General features: G+C 64.7%; 3 protein-coding genes across 9 annotated transcripts; 2 read left to right on the forward strand and 1 right to left on the reverse strand.

Annotated features, from left to right (window-relative positions):
- Positions 1-581: 581 nt before the first annotated feature.
- Lingo3 (leucine rich repeat and Ig domain containing 3) lies at positions 582-15,408 on the forward strand. 7 transcript variants are annotated; one of them, XM_076852216.2, is made up of 2 exons: positions 582-776; positions 11,937-15,408. In XM_076852216.2, the coding sequence occupies exon 2, from the start codon at positions 11,983-11,985 to the stop codon at positions 13,759-13,761; it is 1,779 nt and encodes a 592-aa protein (XP_076708331.1). In that variant the 5' UTR covers positions 582-776; positions 11,937-11,982; the 3' UTR covers positions 13,762-15,408. The 7 variants fall into 7 exon arrangements, with proteins under 7 accessions (XP_076708331.1, XP_076965855.1, XP_076708332.1 ...); XM_077109740.1 differs by lacking the exon at positions 582-776 and adding an exon at positions 839-1,220 and having other exon boundaries at positions 9,941-15,408; XM_076852217.2 differs by lacking the exon at positions 582-776 and adding an exon at positions 1,489-1,573.
- A 3,460-nt stretch (positions 15,409-18,868) lies between these two features.
- Peak3 (PEAK family member 3) lies at positions 18,869-22,203 on the forward strand. Its single transcript, XM_076872357.1, has 4 exons — positions 18,869-18,956; positions 19,152-19,234; positions 19,752-20,260; positions 21,424-22,203. Exons 2-4 carry the CDS (start codon positions 19,156-19,158, stop codon positions 22,201-22,203), a joined length of 1,368 nt encoding a protein of 455 aa, XP_076728472.1. The 5' UTR covers positions 18,869-18,956; positions 19,152-19,155.
- A 1,266-nt stretch (positions 22,204-23,469) lies between these two features.
- Oaz1 (ornithine decarboxylase antizyme 1) lies at positions 23,470-27,706 on the reverse strand. Its single transcript, XM_076852219.1, is given in 6 exon segments — positions 23,470-24,029; positions 24,211-24,296; positions 24,584-24,756; positions 25,158-25,244; positions 25,246-25,303; positions 27,472-27,706. Coding segments are annotated over 6 exon segments (684 nt in total). The 5' UTR covers positions 27,618-27,706; the 3' UTR covers positions 23,470-23,895.
- Between the last annotated feature and the right edge of the window lie 102 nt (positions 27,707-27,808).

The following is a 27,808-nucleotide window of genomic DNA, read 5'->3' on the forward strand; positions in this document are numbered from 1 at the left end:
CTAGGTGCTACGTGACCGCAGGCTGGTCACTTCCCCTCTCTGACGCCTGCATCTCAGGGCTCTTGGGAGAAGGTCTTCACTGAGGGCCGACTGTGGCCAAGCAACGGGCAGGGAGCCCCTCCCCCTCACGACGCCTCCCAACCCGGACATGGCAGGACCGGACTCAATCAGGTGGCCGGCTAATGTCCCTGGCCCTCCCTGAGGACACTGCCCTGACCTCAGCCCGGGTCAGGCACCAGCCATCAATGTGGCCTCCCACCACCCGTCCCGGGGTCCTGGACCCTGCTGCAGCTCCCTCCCTGTTGCCTGGCATGGTGGGCCAAGGCCGGGTGTGTGGGGGGGGAGTGGCCAGCCTGAGGCCACCCAGGGGCAGCACCCAGCCTTTCGGGGGGGCATGGAGAGAGGTCATGTCTTTCCAGACCTCATTGAGGCCACCCACCTCCTGCCGGGTCCCTCGGGGACCTGGCCTGCGGCCTCCCGGGATGCAGCTCTGGGCCTCTGGCCAACGCGACAGTCTGGGAACAAAGCCTGTTGGGTCACAGGTGGTTCTGCTGGTGTGGAGCCACTCCAGAGGCTGCTCAGGACGCAGAGGGTGGAGGATGGGTCAGGGGTCGGCAGTGGACGCCGGTTCCCAGGGGCCAGGCCAGCTTCCCTCCCCTCACTGGGACAGACGGCACCTCAGAGCCTGTCAGCCCATCTGTGAAATGGGACATAACAGGCCAGGTCGCAGCAGGGAGGACGAGGCAGAGCAAGGCCTGCTTGAAGGAGCCTCAGAGGTGCTGTCCGGTGCTGGTCCTCCCAGGCACCACCACCACCCTCTTCCTCGGGCGGCTGACTCCCTGAGGCCCAGGGGCAGCCTGTCCCGAGGCTCCAGGGGAGGGCACGGCAGCCCCCAGGCCCTGGCTGCTTGTGGGACGCGCTTTCCACACGAGCTGAGCACTCTGTGCTGCAGCGCTGCCAGGCTGAGGGTGCCTTGGTGACAGCCAGTCTACAGAGGGCACAGCGCCTGCCTTCCAAGGCCCTGAGGCTGGAGGAACAGCCCGTGGGGGGCGCAAGGGGGTGGGCGCCCTGGGAATGAGGCGAGGACCAGGGCGGGTGCCCAGTGGGCAGAGTCGGAGGGCCCCAGGGAGCCGCCGCAGGTTCTGCGCCAGTGGCCAGTGTTAGGTTTCCTCCGGGGCCCACCTGCAGAATGGACCTGGAGGGCTGGGGACAATGTCCAGGTGCAGATGGAGGCCTGGACTGCGGGCTACGGGAGGTGGCAGAAGGTTCTGGACGGACAACCTGCTGCGCTTGGGGAGTCCCTGAATTTCCCGCAGGGCGGCGGCCCCCCCCAGCCTCAGGGAGAGGGGCCTGGACACCGCGGGCTGCGCCCCCACCTGCGCCGCACACCTGCGCCCGCCGCGCGCCCCGCGCCCGCGCGCCCGCCAGGAGCAGGGGAGGCCGAGGAGGGCGCGCGCGGCGGGGGCGCGCACGGCGAGCCGGGGAGGCGGCGGCGGCGGCGGCGGCGGCTCGTGTCGGCTCCGGGCGGCCCTCGCGCCGCAGCCCGCGCCGTGTCCGCGGCGGAGCCGCCCAGGTGAGTGGCCGCGCGCGGGGCCGGGGCCCGCAGCCCGGGGTCGACGCCCGCCCCGCACCGCGCCGCGCGGGTCCCGCGGGCAGCACCGCCCTCCGCCGCCGCGCTCTCGGGCCCCCGCTGCCCCGAAACTTTGGGGGCCGGCGCCCCTGGCCGCGGACCCCCGCCCTGTCTGCGGCGCCGGGCGGCGCGGGCGGGGGCAGCTGGCGGCGGGGACGCCGGGGGACGCGCCCGGCGTGGGCGCCGGAGCAGCCGCGGGCCGGGGGCGCGGGCACCAGGGGCCTCGCTGTCCCGCACCCGCGCCCGGCAGCAGGCACGCGGCGCTGGGGTCCGCCGAGCCCGCGCCCGGCCTGGGCAGGCTCCGCGGGGCGGGAGGGGGCGCGGCCCAGCCCCGGCCCGGCCTGGCCTGCGGGGGCAGCGCGACGGCGGGGGCTCTGCGCCCGGAAGCCGGGCCTGGGCTCCCTGGGCCTCGGGTCGCGGCCGCGGAGGCCCCTGAGCGCCATGCAACAAGTTGGGGGGGCACCTCGTGCTTCCTCTGGGCGCGGGGCAGACCTGGTGGCCCCTGCAGACCGCCTTTCCGCTGGGCTCTGGGCGCCTGCGGGCCTGAGGATGCGCCGGCCCGGGCTGTGGGACTGTGCGACTTCTGGGCATGGCCCTGGACCCGCATTGGAACGCCATCCCGACCCACGTGTGCACAGCCAGGCCTGAGAAGCCCTGCCTCACCCGTGTTGGGACGGGGCCTCCGGTGGAGTAGGGGGCAGCAGGAGGACAATCTGGGGATTGGAGTGGGATCACACTTCAGGACAGCAGAGCTCAAAGGCCTGGGCAACCCAAGAGGGCTCCCTGGAAGAGGTGCTGGGAGTGGGAAGGGTGCCGTGTGTGAGGGACAGGAGACGGGGCTGGAAACAGGTCCAGGAGCAGGGGACAGATAGGCCAGGATGGGCGCTTGCAAACCCCCACCTCACCCCCCCCCCAGCAGCCCAGCCAGGAGACCCTGTGAGCCCCTGTGCCGCCCACTGCTCAGTCTGCCTGGGGGCGGGGCCTCCCACCTGCTCTCCTGTCCCCTGCCCAGCCTGTGCCTTCCAGCAAGTGACATCTCTGAGTGGCAGCTTCCCCTGTCTGAGGATTCACCTCCCACGGGATTAAGCGGACCCCCTGGGTCCTGCTGGAGGGTGGTCCAGATGCCGGTGGTGGACCGAGGCCAGCCCTGCCCCACACCCGCCAGGCCTTCTGTTCACTGCTGTGGAATGGGTCCTGCGGTCCACCCAGGCCTGCTCGGCACCCGCAGGTGCCCTGCTGAGCAGGAGGTAAAGCTGATCCCACTCCGAGGTTTGATGCCGCTTCCCACGAGCCGTCACTCCAGCACCCCTGACTCACCACCTAGTCACCAGGTAGAGAGCCTCTGGAGAACTCCGAGCCCAGCTCCACTCGGGTGGGCCCAGCCAGCCGCCCACCACCCACGTGTCAATCCGGGCCTCAGGAGGATAAGGAACTGGGGTTCTGTAGAAAGTCGCTGACATCAGACTGGGTTCCAAGGCTCACTCTCTCCAGCCAAGGGACACTGAGGGAGCTGGGCCCACTCTGAACCTCTGTCTCCTTTTCTCCACACTGAGCTCCTAATTCCTCAGCCTCAGAGCTAGAGCAGGAGCGGCCACAGCATGGAGCAGGCACTGTGAGTGCACCCAGGTCTAGTGGCCTCCTCTGCAGAGGGCGGTGCACAGCCCCCCACAGGCTGGCCAGGAAAGTGGGTCGGGAGGCCCCCAGCCCCCAAGGGTTGACAGCAAGTCCTAGCAGATGGAGACTAATTAGGGCTTAATGAGTTGTCACGCATGAGAACCCCGGGAGGGCCCAGATCTAGGACAGAGGCTGCACCAGTCCTGGGGGCCAGTAGTGTGTCCCCAAAAGAAGACCTTGGAGAGCAGAGCCATTGGGCGGGGCCCAGCTCCCGCACTGTGGGGTCTTTCCAGGCCACAGGCTGCCAGGAGCCTGGGGACAGAGGGCAGCTGCTCGCCCCCGAGCTGTCCCCCACCCAGGACAGCCTTTCCCAGGAAGGCTTCAGGCCTGAGAAGGGACAGGCGGTAGGACGTGTCCCCAGTAATCTCGGGGTTCAGGGGACGGAGCTCTGCTCAGAAGAGGAGGTGGGCCGGAGGGGCTGGGGGTGCTGAGGGCAGGGGGCTGTCCCTGGACCCTGGGATGCCCACCTCTCCTTGGGTTAAGGGTTAGCTGCAAGTGGGTCCCGGGACAGTGGGGGCTAGGGAGGAGCCCACTGTGGGGACAGCTCAGGAGTCCCCAGGCGGGTCCGGCACTGAGCCGATCCCTTCTGCCTTCCCAAGCCCAGGAGGTGGGTGCGGGGCTCTGCAGAGGCCATGTCCCACCTCCCCTTCAAAGACCCCTACCTGAGTGAGTGTCCCGGCCTCCTGGGCTGAATCCTGGCCCCTCCCGAGGCCCAGGGAGAGTCCCGTCCCCTCCGCCTCCTCTCAGGAGGACCCTGTGGTGACCCTGGGTGACCCCTGCCCGGGCCTCTCCTGGCCCTGCGTCAGAGCCCTCTGCCCTGGGAGATGCCATGTCCCCAGCTGCAGGGCGAGACGGCCTGTTTTGGGGACCGCCTGCTCACTCTCCTTGCTGACTGCTCCGCGGCCTGTCCACCACGGGTTCTGTGTGCTCTCGTCCTGACCCTGGGACAGCCGCGGGGACTTCAGGTGCTGGAGAGCGCTTGCCGAGCACGGGGAAGGCCGCCAACCAAACAGATCCGGGGCGGCCCCCACGCAGCACCCCGCACACAGTCGGGGTCCACTCAGCGCTTGTGGAAGGGAGGAGCGGGGAGAATTGGCAGGAGCAGAGCAGGGCTTTGCCCGGAGCCTGGCCTCAGCCACGTCCACGGGGACCCCGGGGTGACACTGCTCGGTGGAGCACCTTCCCACGGACCTTCCCCAGGACGCCCAGCGAGGGTCCGCGGACCTGTGGGTCGTTTTCAGAGGAGACCGCGGCTCCGGGAGCTGAGTGTCTGACCACGGCAGCTGGTCGGGCTGGGCCACGGGCGCTGTCCTGCTCTGGAGTGGGCAGTGGCCCGTTCTCACCTGAGGCCACACCCTGTGGGACCCCGCTGTCGGCGGGAGGCCAGGGCAGGCGCCCCCACCCCATCCCTGGTGGCCAGGCTCCTGTGCGAGTGACAAGCCCGTGCCCTTGGACTGCCTTGCCCTTCGCTGGGTCCCCAGTGCGTTCTCTGTGCCCGAGGCCCAGCAGGGTCCTGTGGGCAGACGGGCAGCGCTGCCCAGGGGTCTGGCCCCTGGGGGGGGGAGGGGGCAGGAAGGTTCCCGGCTCCAACCTGGGCTCCAGCTTCAAGCCTTGAGCCACAGCTGGTCCTGCCCCCATGGCCAGGGTGCGGGCGAGGAGTGACAGCCCTGGGGACACGGCTGTCCCTTCCTGCCACGGCACCCACAGCAACCGTGGCCCGAGGGCGCATTCTGTTGGGCCAGACCCGGCTCCTTAAGGGGTGGGGACGCTGCCGGGTCTGGGAGAAGGCCAGCGGCGGGCAGGCGGTGCCCCAGTGCTGGAGAGGCCGGCGGGCTCCCGGAGCAGCCTCGGGAAGTGGGCCTCCTCCACCAGCCTCCCTCCCTCTCTGGAGGCCGGTGGGGAGGCCTGGCTCGGGGTCCGGCCTTAGCCCGTCACCCAGGACTCAGGGGCAGCGGCCACACAGCAGGCCTGCAGGTCCCAGGGCCCGGCCTGGGCTCGTAGGTCACTCCACTCCCCTGACACTTGCTGACCCCAGGTGGTCACAGTGCAGCTGCCCGGCATGTGAGGAGGGGATCCTTGCTTGTCCAGGGCCACTCCTGGCTGAAGGTGGGCAGAGGCAGCGTCCCCCAGAAGACAGGGACCCTGTCCTGGAGAGCCGGGGTGGGCCTGGCAACAGCTTCTCCCTGCTGGGTGGCCCTGGGCACCCCACTTGCCCTCTCTGGTCTCTGCTGATCTCCCCGGTTTCCCGCTGCTCTGCCTGCACCCCGTGCTGCAGGGCTCTCCCTGCGACACTCTGACCCAGGGGATGTGGGACAGGGTCCAGGGCTGTGTGGTCATCTTCACTGGGTGACCTGGTCTGGAGGCCAGGGACACTGCTTGGCTCCCAGGACGCTGCCAGAAAAAGGCCGGGCCCAGGATCGCGGTGCCCAGGAAGAGCGCCTGGTCTGAGGCGGTCACAGCCCCACTCGGCAGGGCCCCCCGGAGGGCTGTGGCCTGGCGGGGGAGTGGGGAGCGGGTGGTGACGGTGGCCTGGCGGGCGGGTCTGGGTGTTTGGAGGCCAAACTGACAGGTGCGGGGGGCGGGGGGCTCGAGGACAGGCCTCAGGGTTCAGAGGGCAGCTGGGCAGCTCAGTGGCTCCGACGAGAGGCTGGGACGGGGGCACGTCCAGGACATGGTGGGCCCGGGCTGGAGCTCAGGGCCGGGCGGCTGAGACAGCCAGCAGATGGCATTGGCATCCTGCGAGGGCAGGAAGAAGTGCCCGGCGGGGACATGGCTGACCCTGCTCAAGGCCAGGGCTGGGGACGCAGGAAGGGACAGATGGTGAAGCAGATGCCCCTTGGGCCCGTCCACCTCCTGGCCTCCCCCCGGGGCTCTAGGGCCTCCGCCCAGGTCCCCACCACACACTGAATGTGTCTGCCTGGCCTTCCACCCAGTGTGAGGCCCAGACTCCCGGGAGGGACTGGCCCAGAGAGGCTGCGGCCGGCTCCAGTGCCCACTGCCGCTGCCCCCAGACACCAGCACAGCACTGCCCCGAGAGGCTGTGGGTGGACAGCCCCGCCTCTGCCGCCCAGCTGGGGCCAGAGCTGACCCTGAAGCCTCAGTCCAGCAGTACATCCCCAGCACCCCGCAGGGGGAATGGCAGGGAGGCCTGTGGGGACAGGTTTGAGTGGACAAACCAGGTCACAGCTTGAGTGGCCCCTGCTGGGCAGGGCAGTGGCATCAGCCAGGAGTAATTATACAGCGAGCTCAGAGGACACCCAGAAGGCCCTGGGCCTGCGCTGGACAGGCCAGGTCCAGAGAGGGTGTAGCTTCCCTGGGAGGTCACACAGCGCCATGCAGCTGAGGCCACCTGCTGGCAGCTCAGTGGCTCTGGCCCTCAGTCTGGTGATGGTGGTGGCTTTGTCCTACTCAGAGAACTGGAGCCGGGCACGGTGGCCACCCCGCCACCCCGCCACCCCAGCTGCTCAGGAGGCTGGGCGCAGTCAGTGGCAGGGTGCTGCCCGGCTTGAAAGGCCCGGGACACCATCCCTGCAGCAGAGAAGGGCAGAGAGGTTAGCAAAAGGCAGGGTAGGGGCGCTGCCCAGCTCCGCCCAGCCCTGCCCGCTCACGGTGGACAGTGAGTGGCCATCTCCCAGAGGGGGTTGGCATTCTGGGATGGCGTGAAGTTTTGCTGGCCTTTGCCAAGGGAGGGGGGAGGGCAAGAAAGGTCCTGGGCAGCAGGGAGCAGGGGGCGAGGGCGGGGCCAGGCTGGGAGGCGGCCCCCACAGGGGCCCCAGGCCCAGGACGCCACTCCTTGCTGGCGGGACAGGAGGGGACAGCTTCTCTGCCATGGGGACAGCGAGGGTGGTGCCTTCACAGGGCCAGAGAGGACGGTCCCAGGAGCCCCGTGCCCCCGCAGCTCGGTTCCACCTGAGCAGCCCCTAGTGGCAGGCAGGGCGGCCTGGGCCTTGCAGGGACTCGGGTCAGCATCTGCTCGGGTCATCTGAGGGACCTGGCCTGTGCTCTCCCTGCCACCGACCCTCCAGCGCTGCGCCCCGCGACGCCTGCCCCGCACCCCAGAGCCTTCCACCCTTGCCTGGGCAGGAGCCAAACCGCCTACTCTGTCTTTCCTGCCAAACCCGGAAGGAAAAGTGGAGTCTGCCCTGCTGCTGTGCTGCCCGCTGCCCCCGGAACCCTTCCTTCTCCCCTTCGTTCTCTTTCCTCTTTTTCTCTCTTCTCCTTTTCTGTGCTGGAGAGGGCACCCAGGGGCAGTGCCACTGAGCTGTGCCCAGCCCTTCGTAGTTTTTATTTGACTGTCTCAGGAGGCTGCTCAGGCTGACCCGCGATTGCCGTCCTCCTGCCTCCCCCTCCGAGTGCTGGGGGCGGGCGTGTGCCCGAGCTCCCTGCCCGAGCATCTCTTAGGTGAACCAGCTGATGGATCCCTGTGCTTTGTGGACCTGGGTGACAGAGGCCGCCTCGGGTCTCAGCCTTCCCATCTGTAAAGTGGGGTGGTCGTGGGACCCCTCCATGGAGTCTGTGGTGCGGCCAGAGCTGGCACAGAGCTGGCTGTACAGGCAACGCCATTACCACTGTCACATCACCACCATCACCACCACCATCACCATCACCACCACCACCACCACCATCACCATCACCACCACCATCACCACCACCATCATCACCATCACCACCACCATCATCACCATCACCACCACCATTACCATCACCATCACCACCACCATTACCACCACCACCACCACCACCACCACCATCACCACCACCATCACCATCACCATCACCACCACCATTACCACCACCATCACCATCACCACCACCATCACCACCACCATCATCACCATCACCACCACCATTACCATCACCATCACCACCACCATTACCACCACCACCACCACCACCATCACCATCACCACCACCATCATCACCATCACCACCACCATTACCATCACCATCACCACCACCATTACCACCACCACCACCACCACCATCACCACCATCACCACCACCACCACCATTACCACCACCACCACCATCACTACCACCACCACCACCATCACCATCACCACCATTGCCATCATCATCACCACCACCACCACCATCACTACCACCATTACCATCACCATCACTACCACCATCACCATCACCACCACCATTACCACCACCATCACCACCACCACCATCACCACCAACCATCACCACCACCATCACTACCACCATCACCATCACCACCACCACCATCACCACCTTCACTACCACCATTACCACCACCACCACCACCACCACCATCACCACCATCACCATCACCACCATCACCACCATCACCATCACCACCATCACCACCATCACCACCACCACCACCACCACCACCACCACCATCACCACCACCATCACCACCACCACCACCACCATCACCACCATCACCACCACCATCACCACCACCACCACCACCACCACCACCATCACCACCACCACCACCACCATCACCACCACCACCACCACCACCATCACCACCACCATCACCACCACCACCACCACCACCACCACCATCACCACCACCACCATCACCACCACCATCACCATCACCACCATCACCACCACCACCACCACCATCACCATCACCACCACCATCACCACCATCACCACCACCACCACCACCACCACCACCACCATCACCACCATCACCACCACCATCACCACCATCACCACCACCACCATCACCATCACCACCATCACCACCACCATCACCATCACCACCCTCACCACCATCTCCTCCTTCTCCCTCTTCATTGTCCTCTTCCCTCATCTTCGTGGTGCGGTCAGACACCAGCATTAAGGAAGGCTTTGATCGCATTCCAGGGAGACTGGGGTGGGGACCTGGGCAGACAGTAACCAGGGCAGTGACATTTCAGGTGAGACCAAAATGAAGTCAAAGAGAGAGACGTGCAGGGAAGGTGCAGAGGCCTGTGGCCGGACTGAGCCTGGTGAGTTGGAGGCTCAGTGAGGGGCCATGTAGCTGGAGCAGAGGGGAGGGGAGGCAGGGAGGGAAGGGGCAGGTGGTTCAGGAGGCTTTAGGTTTTATTCTAAGGTGTGACGCTCTCTCCAGCAGAGGACAAACAGCGACCGTACCTACAGGGCTGAGAGACCAGATGCTTCCCCTTGGGGCAGAGCCAGGGAGCCCAGCTCCTGCAGAGCAGCCTGCGCAGGCTCTGTCTCTGCAGCCAGGCAGGAGACAGCGCGTGGCTGCGGCCGCAGAGCCCAGCACAGGCCTGGGATAGAAACCGCCCGAGGCACGAGATAGGCAGATGCCGAGGGAGCATCAGTCAGCAGTGCCCAGTCCCCTCCCGGGAGAGGCCCCTGCACACACCGCCACAGCACCAGCGAAGGAGAGTGACCCAGGAAAACTGCCCCCACCCCCGGGCCAGGGCCACTCCAGTGGGTGGTGTGTGGCGCCCTCTCCTCCCTCCCGCGCCCACTGCCGTGAGCCCTGCTCCTGAAGCCCCGGCCCTCCCCACGGCAGCGCCTGCCTGCACCTGGCCTTGCTCATTCCACAGGGGTGGCTGCGGGCGGCAGGGCATCTGCTCAGGTGCTCATCCAGCTGCCCAAATACAGCTTCAGTTGGACATTGCACTTTGTCCCCAGGAGCAGTGCCCTGTCGTAACCGATGGTGACCGGTCGTCTTCCTCCCCAGAGCTCTGCCTGCCCTCCCAGGCACGTAGCCCCCAGCGTTCCACACTAACAACTAAATCTAACCACTGATGGCTTGATTGATCCCCAAATGATGGACTTTTAAGGTAGATCCTTCTCTCCCCACCACCCCGGTAATGAGGTCTCAGCTGACTTCCGCTGTTGGTACAGATGAATCTCTCCACTCCACGTACTGGACTGATCCCATGTTGATGGACACCTAGATCAGGTCATCCATTTTTGTCTGTCAGTACCTGCCAACCTTCCTGCACATCCTGACACAGACTAGGATTTATTTTCACAATCCCCTATTGAGGGACACTTAGGTTGGTTCCACTTCTTCACTGTTTCAACAACACTGCAGAAAGCCCGCCTGTCTGTGCCACTGTCCTGGGCTGACCTTTCTGCAGGGCGCACGGGTGTGGATGAAGTCCTGTGATGGTCTTCTAGGGTGACCATAACCGATTACCAGGAACTGGGTGCCTTTAAGACAACAGAGACTTATCCCCTCTCAGTAGGCCCTTGGTGTCCCTTGGCTTGTAGATGCATCACTCACTCTGTGTCCTTGTCACTGTCACATGGCTGTCTCTGTATTCGCATTTTTTTTTTTTTTTTTTTTAGTAGCAGAACTTGAAGCCAGCGGCACTGGCCCTGCCTGAGCTGCACCCTGGCCCTGTGATCTCTGTGTCAAGGGTCTTGCTCAGGTGCACCCCGCCTGCCTCGGCTCCCCACTCACCAGGAGAACAGGTGGCAGGGACTCTTGCACATGCCAGCCGCCGGCTCGGGGCCCTGGTCCAGCCTGCCTGCCTCCCGGCTGCCCTTGCCAATACGGCCCTCCCCACCACGTGTGGTTCCCAGCTCAGCGTCTAGAAGCCAGGAAGCCACTGCCCTCATGTACAGCAGGTCAGGCTCTGGCCTGTCCCAGAGCCAGGTCTGAAGGGACAGGACGAGGGGAAGTGGGGGATGCCTGGGGCTTCAGCGGCTCAGATGCCAAACACAGCCACTGGCAGCCGGGGAAGCAGCCGGGCAGAAGAGGCGACTCATGGAGGCCGACTCATGGAGGCCCGGCCCTTGCTTCCCATGAAGCACTGCTGCTTGTCCCGCAGGGTGTGTCCAGCTCAGGCCCAGGCTTGGGGAGGGCGGAGGGGGGCCTGGAGGACACAGTGGGCCGGCATTAACACAAGTGGAAGGGTCCCGTGCCCCTCTCCCGTGGATGTGCACCCCAGTACGCAGGAGCCACGTCTGGCTTATGCACCACTGTACTCGAGCCTGTATACAACAGGCACTCCGTAAATGTCTGCTTCGTTCTGTGTATTTAAACAAAAGTACTGACCTGTGTACGGCTCCCCTCCAGGTCAGAGGGCCTTTCCCTGCAGTGTTCCTACTGTGGTGACCGTCCGTCACATCGCACGAAAGTTCCCCAGTGCCTTCTGGACACTGCACCATCCCAGAAGGAAGCTCAGGCCCTGGAGGAGCCGCCAGTCCCTCCCCAGCCCCAGCCCCCGGGAATCCACACCCTGTCTCTGGCCCAGCCTGTTTGGGACGTTTCCAGCTAATAGGGTCACACACTCCTTTGGGAGTGGGTCCTCTGTTGTGTGGGTCCTTGTCGCTGAGCATGAGGTCCTTGAGGGCCATTCACCCTGCGGGGTGTGTCGGGCCTCGCTGCCGCTCCAGGCAGAATCCTGCTCCAGCCTGTGCAGGGCCACGCTGTGTGCCCATTCCTGCACTGTGGACACCGGACTGCCCCCACCTATGAGCAATGCTGTGTCAGTGAAATTTATGCCCGGGTCTCGGAACACGTCCCCTCCTCCTGGGTGCAGATCCCCAGGAGTGGAGTGCCGCCCACACGGGGGGCAGCAGCTCCCGGGGCCACCTGGGGTGGGCAGCCACTTCCGGGGCCACCAGGGGTGGGCGCCCGAAAGGTGCTGACGCTGCCCCCGCCCGCCCGCAGGTGCGCTTGAGGATGCTGGCGCGGCCCTAGGCCCAGGCTCCGCACCATGACCTGCTGGCTGCGCGTGCTGAGCCTGCACCTGCTGCTGCTGCCCGCGGCGCCGCCCCCGGCTGGGGGCTGCCCGGCCCGCTGCGAGTGCGCCGCCCAGACGCGCGCCGTGGCCTGCGCGCGCCGCCGCCTGACCGCCGTGCCCGACGGCATCCCGGCCGAGACGCGCCTGCTGGAGCTCAGCCGCAACCGCATCCGCTGCCTGAACCCCGGGGACCTGGCCGCGCTGCCCGAGCTGGAGGAGCTGGACCTGAGCCAGAACATCATCGCGCACGTGGAGCCCGGCGCCTTCGCCAACCTGCCGCGCCTGCGCGTCCTGCGCCTGCGCGGCAACCAGCTGAAGCTCATCCCGCCGGGGGTCTTCACGCGCCTGGACAACCTCACGCTGCTGGACCTGAGCGAGAACAGGCTGGTCATCCTGCTGGACTACACCTTCCAGGACCTGCACAGCCTCCGAAGGCTGGAGGTGGGCGACAACGACCTGGTGTTCATCTCGCGCCGGGCCTTCGCGGGGCTGCTGGCCCTGGAGGAGCTGACCCTGGAGCGCTGCAACCTGACGGCACTGTCTGGAGAGTCGCTGGGCCATCTGCGGGGCCTGGGCGCCCTGCGGCTGCGACACCTGGCCATCGCCGCCCTGGAGGACCAGAACTTCCGGAAGCTTCCGGGGCTGCTGCACCTGGAGATCGACAACTGGCCGCTGCTGGAGGAGGTGGCCGCGGGCAGCCTGCAGGGCCTCAACCTGACCTCGCTGTCCGTCACCCACACCAACATCACCGCGGTGCCGGCTGCCGCGCTGCGACACCAGGCGCACCTGACCTGCCTCAACCTGTCCCACAACCCCATCAGCACCGTGCCGCGCGGGTCCTTTCGGGACCTGGTCCGCCTGCGGGAGCTGCACCTGGCCGGGGCGCTGCTGGCCGTGGTGGAGCCGCAGGCCTTCCTGGGCCTGCGACAGATCCGCCTGCTGAACCTGTCCAACAACCTGCTGTCCACGCTGGAGGAGAGCACCTTCCACTCGGTCAACACGCTGGAGACGCTGCGCGTGGACGGGAACCCGCTGGCCTGTGACTGTCGCCTGCTCTGGATCGTGCAGCGCCGCAAGACCCTCAACTTCGACGGGCGCCTGCCGGCCTGCGCCACCCCCGCCGAGGTGCGCGGCGACGCGCTGCGCAACCTGCCCGACTCGGTGCTCTTCGAATACTTCGTCTGCCGCAAGCCCAAGATTCGCGAGCGCCGGCTGCAGCACGCCACCGCCACCGCGGGCGACGACGTCCGCTTCCTCTGCCGCGCCGAGGGCGAGCCGGCGCCCACCGTGGCCTGGGTGACGCCGCAGCACCGCGCGGTGACGGCCACCAGCGCCGGCCGGGCGCGCGTGCTGCCCGGGGGCACGCTGGAGATCCTGGACACGCGGCCGCAGGACAGCGGCACCTACACGTGCGTGGCCAGCAACGCCGGCGGCAACGACACCTACTTCGCCACGCTGACGGTGCAGCCCGCGCCGGCCGCCAACCGGACCCTGGGCGAGGGCCGCAACGAGACGCAGGTGGCCGCGCGCTTCCCGCTGGACCTCACGGCCATCCTGGTGTCCACCGCCATGGGGTGCATCACCTTCCTGGGCGTGGTGCTCTTCTGTTTCCTGTTGCTGTTCGTGTGGAGCCGCGGCCGCGGGCAGCACAAGAACCACTTCTCGGTGGAGTACTCCTTCCGCAAGGCGGACGGGCCAGCTGCGGCCGCGGGCCAGGGCGGAGCCCGAAAGTTCAACATGAAGATGATTTGAGGGGCCCTGGGCCCAGTTGGGGAAGCCCGATCCTGGTCAGATTACTAGACTGATTTCCACCTATGCATTTTCCAAAGGGGGAAGGGGAAACTGCAAGTCAGCTAACTGGCAGAACTTCCCCTTTTTTGTAGACACCCAACCACAGACTGTTTTTCATCAGAAAGCATCTTTTGCAGTTTCTCAAGTGTTTTCTAAAGGTTACCACCTATCTTCCTGCCCCAGCTATGGTCCCTGGGCTGGGGGTGGGGGTGGGTGGAGGGACGGATTGCTGGGCGGCTCAGAGGCCCCCAGGGTCCCTGTGGCCTGCAGTTCACAACCAGGAGGCCCATGATGCTGCCCAGGGCTCTGCCCTCCCCATCCCTGCCCACACAGCTCCCACATCTGGGGAGACAGTCTACACAGACGCCCCACAGAAGGGACAGCCCCCAGGAACCGGTCCCCAGAAAGTCCATGCTGTGCACACCCAGAGACACACACTCACACCTGGGGCCGGCACGCTGCTTGGAAATGGGACACCTCACGCCCCACACAGCCGCGGCAGCCCGCTCCCAGCCCCCACCAGGACCCGCGGGCCGCCCCCAGAAGAAGCCATGTCCCCAGCTTCCTCCACAGCCCCCACGGCTGGCCCAGCCTCCCTGGCCTGGCCCAGGGGTCCCTCTAGACAGGCAAGCTGCACGGGTCATCCACCCTGAAAGCCTTGGACCCCTGAGCCAGCTCAGACCAGCCCCAGATGTCCCCCAGCGCCTGGCCCCTGCTGGCCCCTGCTGACCCCTTGCTCAGGGGGCTGGAACAGGGTCAGGGCTGCACCCCAGGGCAGCGAGCAGGCCGAGCCAGGCTTCCTGCCGAGGAGGCCGGCCCCGCTCACCAGGGGGCAGCAGGGGACAGAGGTGCAGGGGGCCAAGGGCCAGGTTGGGGGTCCCGGGCAGACGGTGGTCTGGTAAAGAAAGCCGAGACCAGCGTCCCCTGCTCTGCGAGGGGTGGGCTCCCGTCCCGGGGTCAGCAGTGGGAGAATCCTCAGAAGGGTCCAGACCCCAGACAGGACCTGCCCGTGACCTGACCCACCAGCTCCCACCCGCCCTCCGCCTCCACCTGCGGACAGCTGGGACACTGAGGAAGGGCACGGGAGCCCGCAGGCTGGCCTGAGCCGGGCTGGGACAGTCTCCTCGCAGGTTCCAGAGGCCGCGTCAGTGTGAGCTCTCAGCTGGACGGAGGACCACCCAGGCCCTCCGTGTCCTCTGTGAAGTGGGTCTGGGCACCCCCGTCCGGGCCTGCGGAAGGGCTTGGTGGCTTCACCTGGATCCGGGATCTGGGGTCAGGAATCTCGCAGGGAGACAGCAAGCTGGCCGCGCGCACAGGGGTCAGGCGAGCCTGGGGGACGCGGCCCAATCTCCCGGGGCTGGGACTGGGCATGGGAGAGCCTGGCCCTGCCCGTGGTGGACCAGAAGCAGGTGAGCGCTGCCCTGGACGGTGGCCAGGTCCGCTCTGTCCCCCAGCCTCCTCCTGACCTGGGTCGCCATGACAACACTCTGAGGCCCTCAAGACGACATCCAAGTGCCTTCCGCCCCCTCTCCCCGTTCCAGCAGGTGCCACCATCCCCCCTGCTGTATGTGATTGGACCCAATAAAACGGAGACGGGTTTGATCACAAGTTCACGTTGTTCCCTGGGAGGAGCAGGGCGGGAGGCTGCGGTGAGGAGGCTCCGAGGACCCAAAGAGGCTGTCACCAGAGGCCCCTCAGGGCACCCACTGTTCTGTTCCAGGCACTGGGGGGACCACCTGAGGACGGCCTGTGAGCTGGTGCCCTCTGATCCTGACTTCCAGACGGACCCAGGGAGGCTGGAGGGTAGAAGGGGTGGGACCGGAGGCCGCACGGGGGAGGGAGGGCTGATGGGCCGGCAGAGCCCTGGCCATCGGGGTAACTGGGGGCCCGAGCTCAGGCAGGTCTCCACACCTCCCCCGGGGCCTGTCCCCAGCCCTGCAGCAGCACTGGTAAGTGCTCACCTGACCCCTGGCCGAGGGACACGGGGCACAGAGAATGACACACCTGGTGTCAGGGCTCAGACCCCACCCGACCCCAAGGCGGCAGGAGACACCTGTCCTCGCTCTGGGAGGAGGAGGATGGGGTCAGGGTGGACCCCAGGGGCCGCGGCCCAGAGCAGCCTCCCCGGCTGTCCAGTGTTGGTTGCCCGGCCTCAGCTTCCCCGACTCAACACGGGAAGGAGGCTCCTGTCTCTCCCTGCCCTCTGGGGGGCAGAGGTCAAGGGACAGCGCGAAGGCCGGCGGGGCTGGCTGGCCATGGTGGCCTGCTTTCCCCTCAGTCCTTTGGCAGAAGCAGGGAAATGTACCTCAGGGCCCCCTGGAGGGCCGCCCAGTCCCGTCCAAGGCCTCTGAGTCCCCGATTCAAACCAGGAACGATGCCCAAGCTTCCTTATGTCACCCGAATGGAGGGGACAGAAGGAGAGGCCCTGCTACAGAGGCCTCCTCCACAGGATGAGGCCCGGCCCAAGGGGAGGCCGCCTCCATGGGAGCTGGAAAGCCAGAGGCAGCCCTCAGAGTCTGTGGGCCAACCCCGGGGGCCAGCGGCTTCCCCTGCAGAGCCCTAGGCAGCCCAAGGCCACGCACCTCTGACCCATCACACATGGACACTCGGGGCTGCCCTCCCTCCCACGTCCCCCACACTGCCCCCTCCCCGTGTGCAGGACGGTCCCTCGTCTCTTCATGTTCTTCCTCCTGTTGTTTGTGTTGGTCCCCTGAGAGGTTTGCTTGAGGTTCCAGGGGAGGCTGCTGCTGTGCACCCCAGGGCGAGCTGCTGCCCCTCTCTGTGCCTTGGTGCTCAGGGCTGGTACCCCTGTTTTCCTGGATAGGCAGGATGAAGCCTTCAGGCTCCCTCCCCTGTCACCACCTTAGGATCCAGCAAATGGGGGCGGGGCAGGGGCTCAGTGGCAGAGCGCTCGCCTGGCACGTGTGAGGCCCTGGGTTCGATTCTCAGCTCCACATAAAGATAAAGACATTGTGCCACCTAAAGCTAAAAAATAAATACTAAAAAAAGACAGAACGCGATGACGCCAGTGGGTGGCGCACACCTGTCATCCCAGCAGCTCAGGGGGCCCAGGCAGGAGGTGGTGAGCCTCTTGGGAGGTTGAGGCCGGAGGATGGCGAGGTCAGAGCCAGCCTCAGCATCAGCAGGGCCCTGAGCAGCTCAGCGAGACCCTGTCTCTAAGTAAAATGCAAAACAGGGCAGGGGACAGCGCAGCGTCGCGTCCCGAGTTCAATCCCCGGCGTCAACAAAAAACCACAGAAGCCTTCCCCAGGTTTCAGGAGCTCGGAGTCTAAAAGGGGAGCCCAGGGCTGGTCCCCCGAGGCCCGGAGAGTCCCCACCGGCCTCCTCAGCTCCAGAGCCAGTGGCACAGCGTCCTCAGCCTCTCTCTGGCCCTCCTGCCCCCCTCATGTGGACCCTGTGGTGACACTGGACCCCGATGACCAGGGTGACCCCACCTCAAAGCCGGCTGATGGCAGCCCCATTTCACCAACTTGGCTCACAATCGCAGGCTCTGGGGACGGTCACAGACATCTTTGGGGCCACTCTTCTGCCCACCCCACAGACATCCATGCCCCCTGCCCCACACAGGCGATGTGGGTGGCCCCGGCGCCGGAGCTCAGTGCAAGCCCAAGGACAGCCCTGGGACCCGGGCCACCGGGGTGGACATCCCTGACTAGACACTGGACCCTGCTCTGGCCACCCTCAGCTTCTGCCCTGCTCCCAGCACAGCTTTATTCACAAGCTGCCGACCAGCCACCGCGTGCCTCCCGGCCCCAGTAGTCAGGCCCCATGGAACATCTCATCACAACGTCACGCGTCAGGCGCAGGCCACACTGTGGTGGCCACGCTGCGGTGGCCACGCTGCCGTCCCCGCGGCTCGGGAGGCTGAGGCAGGAGGACGGCAAGTTCACGGCCAGCCCGGGCAACTCAGCAAGGTCCTACCTCAAAATAGAAAATGGAAAGCGCCTTCCGCCTCTGAGCCACCCTGGGCCCTTAGCCAGGCCTGGCCCTAGGGGACGATGCCCTGGCCTGGGCCTCCAGCCCCAGGGGAGCACCTCCGGGCCTGGCCCTCGCCAGATCCCAGCCAGGCGGGGACACTGGCCGGGACACCTGCCCCAGGCTCTGGAGGGGGCACAGCAGGCGGCCTTGTCCCCCTGCCCTCTCCACCTGGGACAGCAGGACCGTAGGACCCCAGCCTCGTGCAGCCTGCAGGCCGCGGTGCTCCGGCGGCTCTAGTCCACGCCTCCCGGGTGCCGGGGACAGTGGAGCTGGACCCTGAGCCGGGAGGATGAGGCAGGCCGAGTCTGGGGAGGTGGCCTCCAGCTGAAGTGCCTCCACTGGCCGGGGGGGGGGGCTCAGGTGACAGGGGCCAGCCCCGACCTTCCCCAGGGGACGGCACCGTGCTCAGGCTGCACAGCAAGCAAGTCCCTGCCCTGTGGGGACGCCGCCGGGCAGGACCCGGGGTCTGGCCAGGGGTGAGGCTTGGCGTGTGCTAGAGCGGATCCCTGGCTGCTGATCCCTCGTTCTGACCACAGCTTCCCATTGGTGGCTCCTGCATGTCCACGTCTTCTAGAGATGGACGCAGGGACAGGAAGTGGGACAAGGAAATTGGCTCAGAACCCACATCTGGAGCAGAAGGTGGGAGCCCGCTCTTTTGTTGCTGCAGCACAGAGAGGGACGGCAGTGTGACATGGTCACACAGCCGGCAGAACAGAGCCGGCAAGGTCCTTGCTGGAGGCCTGGGTCCAGGACCCGGTGGGGATGCCCCGGGGCGTCTCCGGGGCCTGCCGAAGGGACCCCCCTTCTCCCAGGACGGAAGTTGCTGGGCCTCCTCTCGCCCAAGGTGGGGCAGCTAGATGTGCCCGGTCACCCAGCATGGCCCTCAGACCTCAGCCCCTCCTTCCTCCTCCCCGGCAGCCCGGGCCTGGTACCGGGCCCACCCCCATCTTGCCCAGGCTGCTTCCCCCGCACCGTCCCCGCAGGCCAGGGGAGGAGGCCGCGGCTGGGGAAGTGATGCCACAAGTCCCGGCCCCACCCCTGGCCAGCCTGTGGTCTAACCGCTGCCCAGTGCTTCCTGAACCCTCCTGGGAGGCCCAGGGCCCCAGCCGCTGGGATCCTGGCCCCAGGGTGGTCCCCGAGTCACACCAGTCCTGAAGGTAGGGGTCCTTGAGGGGCGGGAGGAAGCAGCAGCTTTTCAAGGTTGGGGGTAGGGGTGGCCAGAAAGGGCAAGGAACTCTCTGAGTGTCACACAGCAGTCAAGGCTGGAGGGAGCCGGAGAGAGCAGCTCTGCTCAGAGCCCCCCCACACACACGTGTGTGGTCCCCTGCAAGTGCCCACCCACCTTCCCGCAGCACCATGAGCGGCCCTGAGCCAGGCGCCGAGAGCCTGGCGTCCGACCTGCCCTGGTCAGCTCAGCCCATCTACAGCAACCTCGGTGAGCAGCCCAGGGGCCCTGTCCTGGGGGAGAGCAAGGCAAGCGCTAGACTCGGGGGTGTGACGGAGACAGGGGACCACAGGGCAGCAGACCGTAAAAATGGCCACCAGCTCAGAGCCATGTGGGAAAATGGGGGTCCCCGGTGTTGGAGTCTCTAAGACTGACCCCCCCCCCGAGCCTGGGCTTCTCTCCTGCAGAGTGGGGGTGGCAGCCCGTCCTACAGGACAAGAGGTGGCTGGTGTTTCCATTTTAACCAGGCGGCGGCCACAGCTGTCATCCCAGCAGCTCTGGAGGCTGAGGCAGGAGGGCCAGAGTTCGAGGCCAGCCTCAGCTACTTAGCAAGATCTTGCCTCAAGATAAAATAAAAGGGCTGGGGTGCGGCTCTTGGATGGCGCTCTGTTCCTGACCCTCAAAAAGCAAACCAACCGACCCACGTTTCACTTCAGAGACAGGGAGACTCAGGGGGTGCCAGGGCCCACATCCTGCATGTCCTCCACCGGCCCCTCTCTCCCAACAGGGGAGGTGCGTGCCCACCTGCTGCCCTCCAAGGCCTGCCGTCCCCGGACTCCCAGGTCCCTCTCCTCTGACCCCCAGCCCCCACCCCCGCCCCTGCCCAAGAAGACCCTTGCCCGAACCCAGTCCCTGCCCACCCGCAGGGCCCCCGGCCCCAGCTCGGCCCGGGCAGGGCAGCCTCCTCGGCTGCCCCTCCACAGGTCCCCCAGTGAGGACGTGAGCCGGGCCACAGGGCTGACCTTGGATGGACCCAGTGCCGCGCTGGGCCTCTCCACCCACCCCCTGAACAGCCCTGAGGCTGTGCAGGATGCACTGGCCGCCCGGCAGCTGGACGCCCTCCGTGACATCCACGCACGGCTCCAAGCCCGGCTCATGGGTGGCCGCCCGGGCCCCTGCCTCCCGGGCCACAGCTTCCGCCTGCTGGACAGCTTGCCTTGCGTGGAGAGCGGGGAGGCCCTCTACTACCGCGTGGTGCGCGTGGACGGGGTGGCCTGGCACGTCCTGGCTGCCAAGGTGAGCCTGCCCCTGGCACCCAGCACACCCGGGTGCCCTCCCTCCTGGGCATGACCCAGGGTTGCCCAGCCAGGTCCACGTGTCCACTTTGCAGCTAAGACATGAATAGACGCCTGGAACCGCCTGTCTGAATGTGGGGCCAGCACCTGGGCGGCACCTGGGGTTTGTGGAAATCCCTCCCACACCTCTCAGAGGCCAGCGGTCCGCTTTACCTCCTGCCCAGGCCAACTCAGCTACACACCTGAGTTCGAAGGCTCTGGGTCCAAGCTGGGCACTGCGGCTCATGCCACAATCCCAGTGGCTCCGGAGGCTGAGGCAGGATCACCAGTTGGAGGCCAGCCTCAGCTACTTAGCAAGAGTAGTTCTGTTCTCAAAACAGAACACTAAAAGGGCCGGGTGGCTCAGGAGCAAACTCCCGTGTCAATCCCTGGGACCAAATAATAATACTAAGGCATGAGATGGCCCATCGTGGGCTGGCCTGCAACCTGGGTCCAGCCCGCATGAGAGCGTCTTTCTGAAAACCCGCCGGGAGCCCCAGCCCAGCTGGCCCAGGCTCTCATCTCCCAGAAGGCTCCTGGCTGAGTCTGTCAGTCACCCAGACTCCTGAGCACCCGGGTTGTGGCTGGTCCCCTGGGGGTGTGCTGGGTCAAGGACACACCAAACCTCAGTGACACTAGTCTAGATGACATCCCTCACCACGTGAACACCCAAAGAGGTTCTTACTCGATGGCCTCTTATTTTAAATACTGGGGTCCATAGATACATTATGAAAGTCACCTTCACCGCTGCCTGTCACGGCCTCCAGTGTGGCTAGTGGCCAGCTTAGATACACAGGCGGGCCAGTATTTCTATGGGACATCCTGGCCTGGGTCCTGGCGGACACCTTCTCCCTCGGTGAGAACCACTCTTTGGTAAACAGGGACTTGCACCCTTGACCACCCTCCTCTGGGGCTCCATTTCCCTGAGGCCATCGTTAGCCACTAACATCCAAAGGAACAGGGGTGGTCGTCTGTTCCTGGAGGCGCTGGGGCCACCTTCCCTCCAAGCCTGGTCCAGGGGGCTGAGGCAGGCCGGGAAGGCTTCTAGAAAGGTAGGGCCCCCTGCGGGCTGTGCTGGTTGGGGGACGCAGTGGTCAGGGTCTGATGGCCCCCTCTGACCCACAGGTGCCCAAGCCGGGAGCGACCGTGCCCCATCCATGGGGCGTGGAGCTGCAGGCCTCGCTGCCTCCGCACTTCAACCTGCAGGGGCTGTGTGGCTTGGTGCCCGAGGGCGCACTGCCGCTGGCGCCCTGGAGAGGTCCCGCGGTGCTGGCCTCAGAGGTGCCAGAGCGTACAGTGGCGCAGTGGCTGGCAGAAGTCGGCGCACAGCGGCCGGCGGAGTCTGCGTGGGAGGTGGCCCTCTTGTTCCTGCAGCTGAGCGCCGCCCTGGAGCGCCTGGAGGCGCAGGGCGCGACCCTGCTGGAGCTGCGGCCGGAGAACCTGCTACTGGTGGCGCCGCGGGGCTGTGGGGCCCCAGGACCCCCACGCCTGCTGCTTGCCGACTTTGGTTGCGTCTGCCAGCGGTCCCAGGGATCCCTGGGCGCCCATGCGCTGCAGATGGGTCGCCTGCTCCGCACACTGCTGGGCCCGGCCACGCCCTCGGCCACACCGGTGGCCGTGGGCCTGGAGCGCCTGGTAGCCCAGCTGCCCCGAAGGCGGCCCTCGGCGGCTCAGACGCGGGGTGCGCTGCAGACACTGCTCTGGGGGCCGGGGCTTGAGCTGCGTGGCCGCGGGGCACCGCTGGGGCCCTGGCTGCGGGTTCGCCGCGCGCTGCTGGTGGTGCACCTGGCAGAGCGCGCTGCAGGCGGGGAGGTGCCGGGCCTGGAGGACTGGCTGTGCTGTGAATACCTGGCCGAGGCCACCGAGGCCTCGCTGGGCCGCGCCCTGGAGCTGCTGTGGGACTGACCCCAAGGAAGAGTGCACACCTACCTGTCTCCAGGCCTGCTGGAGAAGCAGCACCCCCTTCCCAGGACTGGGACAGGACCAGCATCGCCATCAGAGTGCAGGAGGCCAGCAACCAGCACAGGGTGTTGCTCCCACCTGGGCCGAACTCACCGCCCCAAAGGCCCCCGCCCAAAAGTCCCAACCCACATCTCTAAGCTAATAAAGCGCCTCCCGGGCCCTGGCTAGCGTCTCTCCTGTTTTCTGCCTACTTGCAGCTCACCGTCTCTCAACTACCTTGCCCATAGGCTGAGCTCCCTAGGCTGGGCCAGGTCTGGCACAGAGCAAGTGCTCAACAGCATGATACTGGAGCGACTCACACTGAAGCCACCTGGGATCCCAGTGGCTCAGGAGGCTGAGGCAGGAAGATACCAACTTTGAGGCCAGCCTCAGCAATTTAGCAAGGCGCTAAGCAACTTAGACTCCATTAAAAAAAAAAAAAACAAACCTCTGGGTTAATTCCTCAGCACTGCTCTCCAGCCTGTTTCCCAAAGATAGGAAACATCCCAGCGGCATTCCACGGCGTGACCAGCAGGGGGCGCTACAGCAGCATGGAAGGCCAATAGTCACCTAAGTGTCCATCCAGCGTCTCCTCTCCCTCCTGCCCCCATCTTTGGCCTTTTTTTTTTTAAAGAGAGAGTGAGAGAGAGAGGAAGGGAGAGAGAGAGAGAGAGAGAGAATTTTTTAATATTTATTTTTTTTAGTTATCGGCGGACACAACATCTTTATTTGTATGTGGTGCTGAGGATCGAACCCGGGCCGCACGCATGCCAGGCGAGCGCGCTACCGCTTGAGCCACATCCCCAGCCCCCATCTTTGGCCTTGACCCTCAACTTACCCAGCCCATCAGACAGGGTAGACACCCGCCTGGGCCTGTCCACTTTTGCTCAGGCCCAGAACCAAGAATGCCAAGAATGACCTGCCAGGAAGACTAAGGGACCAGGCAGATGAGAACACCCAGTCCCTGGGAATCCAGTAAGTTGCAGCTGTTCACCTGGAACTCTGGGGAAAGGGCTGTGACTTGGGTTCAAGTCCCACAGCCCCCCACCAAGCTATTGAAGGGGCCAGAGACTGTTCCAGAACAGTCAACACCAGCCTGATACCAGTTTCTGACTGTAGGGCAGCAGGGTAGGCTCAGACCCCTGGCTACTGTGTGACAGGTGGCCCAAGACCCCAGCCCAGAACTTCCCTCCCGGGGCCCACTCCCAAGTTAACACCATGGAGCCAACAGAGGTGTGACCACTTTTATTGGATTTTTGAGAGCAATAAAGGGGTAGGTTAACACCTGTCTCTCCAGGTGAAGAGACCAAGACTGTTTCCAAAGACTCCAAAGAAGAAACTCCTTAGGTACAGATAATCTGAATCATCTTAAACCAGCAATAAAAAAGTAAAATATAAATTTTTATTTAGAATTAAAGCAAATACTTCAGTATCACAAACACAATATTAAACCTCAAGAAATATACCACTAATTTGGAGTGAGCGTTTATTTGCACAATTACGACATGCGGACAAACCCAGGAGAGACGGAGGAGGAGCAGGACGTTTGAACCCCAGCACAGCTGCCAGGCCCCCACCCCAAACACACAACACCGGGGGCCCGCCTTCCAGGGCCTCCGTCTCCAGCCCGGTGGGCCCTGAGGAGCTGCGTGGCCACTACTCCTCCTCTCCTGAAGACTCTTTCTCGAACGTGTAGGCCATGAAGCAAGCGTCGGGTCTCTTGGGGACAAGGGGATGCCCTGGTCTCACAATCTCAAAGCCCAAAAAGCTGAAGGTCCGGAGCAAAGCGGCTGCGGGGGAAACACTGTCAGCCTGCAGGGCCCTGGACACCAGAGGGGCTCCCAGCAGTGAGAGGGGGTGGGCAGGCAGACCAAGAACTCCCACCAGGTGCAGGAGGGTGGAGGTATGATGTGGGAGGCACCTCCACTCCCCCCACCCTGCAGAACCAGGGTAGCAGGTGGAGTCACCTACCTCTGTCCTCGCGGTTCTTATGGAAGCAAATAAAGACATGGTCAGCATGAAGTTGCTCTTCAGCAAACTCAAGAAGAACTGCAAAACTGAAGAAAGCACAGACGTCAGCACCCCTGTGCACCCTCTGGTTCTAGCCCTGGCCCCGTGCTTGTCTCCAAAGCCTCATTCAAAGTGGACACTTGGCTCTATCCCTGGGTCCCCACAGGGCATTGTGGACTACACCATTTGTTCTCTGGGCATGGCATGCCCCTCGTACCCCATCAGGACAACCAAGAAAGGTCTCCAGACACTGCCACTGTCCCCTGGGAGCAAATTCTGTAGGTGAGACCTGCTGGTGCCCCGTTTAAAACGCTCCCCCCGGGGTGGCCCCCACCTGTCTTTGCTCCCCTCAGGCAGAGCGCCAGCCGGGATCTCGATGTAGAGGCTGTTGCTGCTCCACACTGCTCTCCAGTTAATGTGTTTGGCATCTGTGAGCCTGGACTGGACGTTAAGAATTCTCGTCTTGTTATTAGACGTTAGTTCCTCTGTTACATTCAGCCGATTATCCTGTCACAGGAGAGAGCCCAGACTGCTATTTTGGAAACCCATCACATGACCCATCACCCCTCAAAGCAAAAGCAACACCTGATGGCTGCTTGCTGACAATCTGGAAAACCCAGAAAGCACCACGGCAGGGTCACCCAGCAGTGCTAATACCTGGGCCTCAAAGCCTCTCAGGGAGGTGGCTGAAGTCCAGGACAGTGGCCCCAGTTTGAGGCTCCAATGGGAGCCAGCAAGATTTCTTGCTGCTTGGGGCCTTCTGTGCACCTGGTTTGAAGAAGTTCAAATTCCACGTGCATGGAGCAGCAGGTGACTTCTGCTCAGGCCCGCCGGATGTCATTTGGGAACCACACTCTTGCTCTATCCCCACCCAGACACTGACCAGCCCAAGGAGCCCAAATACTTACAGAGTAAAATAAGTTAGCTGAAAGATTGTGATCCCTCTGACTATTCCCTCGCCCACCTGGGATCTTCAGGGGTGGGTGAGGGACATCAGGAGCACCACCGAGGCCCTGGACCCAGGTTACTACAGCAACTGAGGGAGACCCTAGAACTGGGAGAGAGAGGCTGGTTAAGGGGGCTGCCCAATCAACTTCGCCTTTATCTGCCTTCCAGAGCCCACTCCCTACTGCACTGTGCCTTCCCTAGTCATGCCTCCGGGCTGTCCAGGGTTTGCCTAAAGCCTTCAACTGGACAAGAGAAACAGTGGACGGGAATCTGACTCCTGGGGAGAAGATGTTGATGCCCACAATTCTCTGCTCTGACCATCTAGGGATGGGCAGTCTTGCCCAACCCAAGCCCACCCCACTGAAGCTTTGCTTCCCGTTTCGTGATTGTCATTTTTGTGAGCATCATCGTAAGGTCACTCAACTATTTCTTCCTAGGTCTCTCTTCTCTCAGTAACTGCTGACAGTTTGTGTGTGTGGATATATGGTGTTTTTAATTGAAGTTGCTTAGGAGAGAAGATTCTTTAAATCTTGTCTTATAGAAACCAAATTTGTGCTAATTTCTGTCAGATTCTATCCCAGATACTGCAAAACAATTCTGCTTTTGTGGAGTGACTATAAGAAATGCCGAATCCAAGCCTGCCGCACTGAAGTTTCCTTCCCGTTTCTAACCTCAACACTTCAACTTCCCCTTTCCGACTTCACACTCCCGCAAGAATCTGAAAGTGTAGCTCTTCTCAGAGCCTGGGCCACCGGTCTCTAAGGGAACTTCCCTCTAGGGCGCAGACCTTTTGTCGTCAGGCAGAAGCCACCAGGGCTAACAGCCTGTTTTGATCCCAACCCTTGACGGCCTGGCTCCGCCCCTCTGGCACCCAGGGCTCAGGCCCTGGGTTGCGTCACCTCGCTGACTCGCCTCACGCCCCAGGGGGAGTTTTTCACAATTGCGCACCCGGCAGCTCCAGCAGCCATTTGCTGCGCAGTGTAAACAGCCCCCAAATCGCCTCCATTTTGCACTGCCTCGAGGCGGGGGGGCCACCAGACCGCAGCCCCACCAACACAGAGGTCAGTTTCCCAGCCGCGGGAGCAATCAACGCCCACCTGGGAAGTCTGCCTCGGACGCCACCCCAGCAGAGGCAGGGCCGGTACCCCGCCAGCCGCAAACCACCGCCGCCTCCGGCACCGCGCGCACGGAAGCGGCCTGGATCGCTCTTCCCAGCAGGCGGCGGCCATCGTCGCCGTGCGCTCCGGGGTACTGTCCCGCCGCGGCAGTCACAGCAGAAAAAAGCCCCGAGCACCGTCTACGTGGGCGGCCTCGCCCGGAGCACGTCCAGGGCCTGGGCCATCCAGACCAACTCCCTCCGGAGCTCGAAGCGGAGCCCACGAGAGCGGCCTTAACAGGGGACCAGCTTACGAGAGTGAGTCCAGCCACGGAGCGCCCACGGTCCCCTGCAGGCAGTCAGGGGCGGCCGCGACCGAAAAGTGCAGATTCATGCGACCGAAAAGTGCAGATTCATGCGACCGCCGGCCCCAGTCGGCCTCCGGGCAGCCCAGCCCCCACCCACCACCCCTGGATCTGACCCGACCCACACCAGGGCCCGAAACAGACTCCTCCACCGAGGCTCCAAGCCATCTAGCCCAACCGACACAGGTCCGGCCCTCGACCCCACCGGACTCCCTGTCCTGAGCGCCCCAAACTTCTTCCCAGGCTCACTCCCCTTCCCCACGTCGCCCTCCACACCTGATTCCCAACTTCAGGCCACTCCCCGCAATGCGACTCTCGGTTCCATGCACTCGAATCAGACCCCAATCGCACCCCAAAGCGGAGACCTCAAGTAGAGACCTCCAAACCCCACCACCCCTGGAGTCCACCTCTTCATCTCGGTCCCCTACTCCACTCCCTTCCCCCAAGCCAGTCCCCAAGCTGCGACCCCTAAACTAACCCCGAAGAGAACCCCTCTCCCCGATCCGACTCCCATCCTGCGACCAAGCCTCGCACTCGACCCACACCCCGCCCTAAATCTTTCTTCATCCTGACACCCACAAAACCGGGCGCCCGACCCCACGCCCCGCCCCCGGCCCCCCCAGCGCGCTCAGGCCGGGGGCGCCCGGGACCGGCCCCGCCCCTGCCGCCGAGAACCCGCCCCCGGCGCGATTGTGGCCTGGACAAAGGGGCGGATCTCGCGCTCCCAGGACCTATCTGGCTCCCCGAGACCGGGCCCCCCGGGCCTGCGCGGCCAGCGCTTCTGGAAGCTTCGGGCGGGGGCGGGGCGCTCACTTCTCGCTGCTGCGGCCGCCGCGGCTGTGCAGACTAAGTAGCGGCATGGTGCGGCTGGCGTGGACGGTGGCGCTAGGTTTATCCCCTTCCTTCTCTCTGGCGAAGCAGTGGCTGTTGAGGATCCGCTGCAGGGAGGATTTCACCATCCGGCCGCTGGGGTCCGAAACCAGGAAAACCTCCGCTGCGCCTCTCCGCGCCGCCGCCGCTGCTCGCCGTTCGCAAAATGGCGCCGCTGCCGCCTCCCACCTTTATAGGCGTCGCATATAGGCCACGCCCCCCACGCCGTCGCAAACGCACCCGCACGAGGGGGCGGAGCCGCGGGGCCGCCGGGAGAACC

The sequence above is a fragment of the Callospermophilus lateralis genome, chromosome 1 (assembly GCF_048772815.1).
Source record: "Callospermophilus lateralis isolate mCalLat2 chromosome 1, mCalLat2.hap1, whole genome shotgun sequence".
Taxonomy (NCBI): Eukaryota; Metazoa; Chordata; class Mammalia; order Rodentia; family Sciuridae; genus Callospermophilus; species Callospermophilus lateralis.

Excerpts from the sequence above, each read along its gene's own strand:
- Lingo3 (XM_076852216.2), top strand. The coding sequence starts at position 11,983 with ATGACCTGCTGGCTGCGCGTGCTGAGCCTGCACCTGCTGCTGCTGCCC.
- Peak3 (XM_076872357.1), top strand. The coding sequence starts at position 19,156 with ATGAGCGGCCCTGAGCCAGGCGCCGAGAGCCTGGCGTCCGACCTGCCC. Across the intron at positions 19,235-19,751 it reads GCCCATCTACAGCAACCTCG|GGGAGGTGCGTGCCCACCTG; the intron begins GTGAGCAGCCCA and ends CTCTCCCAACAG. Across the intron at positions 20,261-21,423 it reads GGCACGTCCTGGCTGCCAAG|GTGCCCAAGCCGGGAGCGAC; the intron begins GTGAGCCTGCCC and ends TCTGACCCACAG.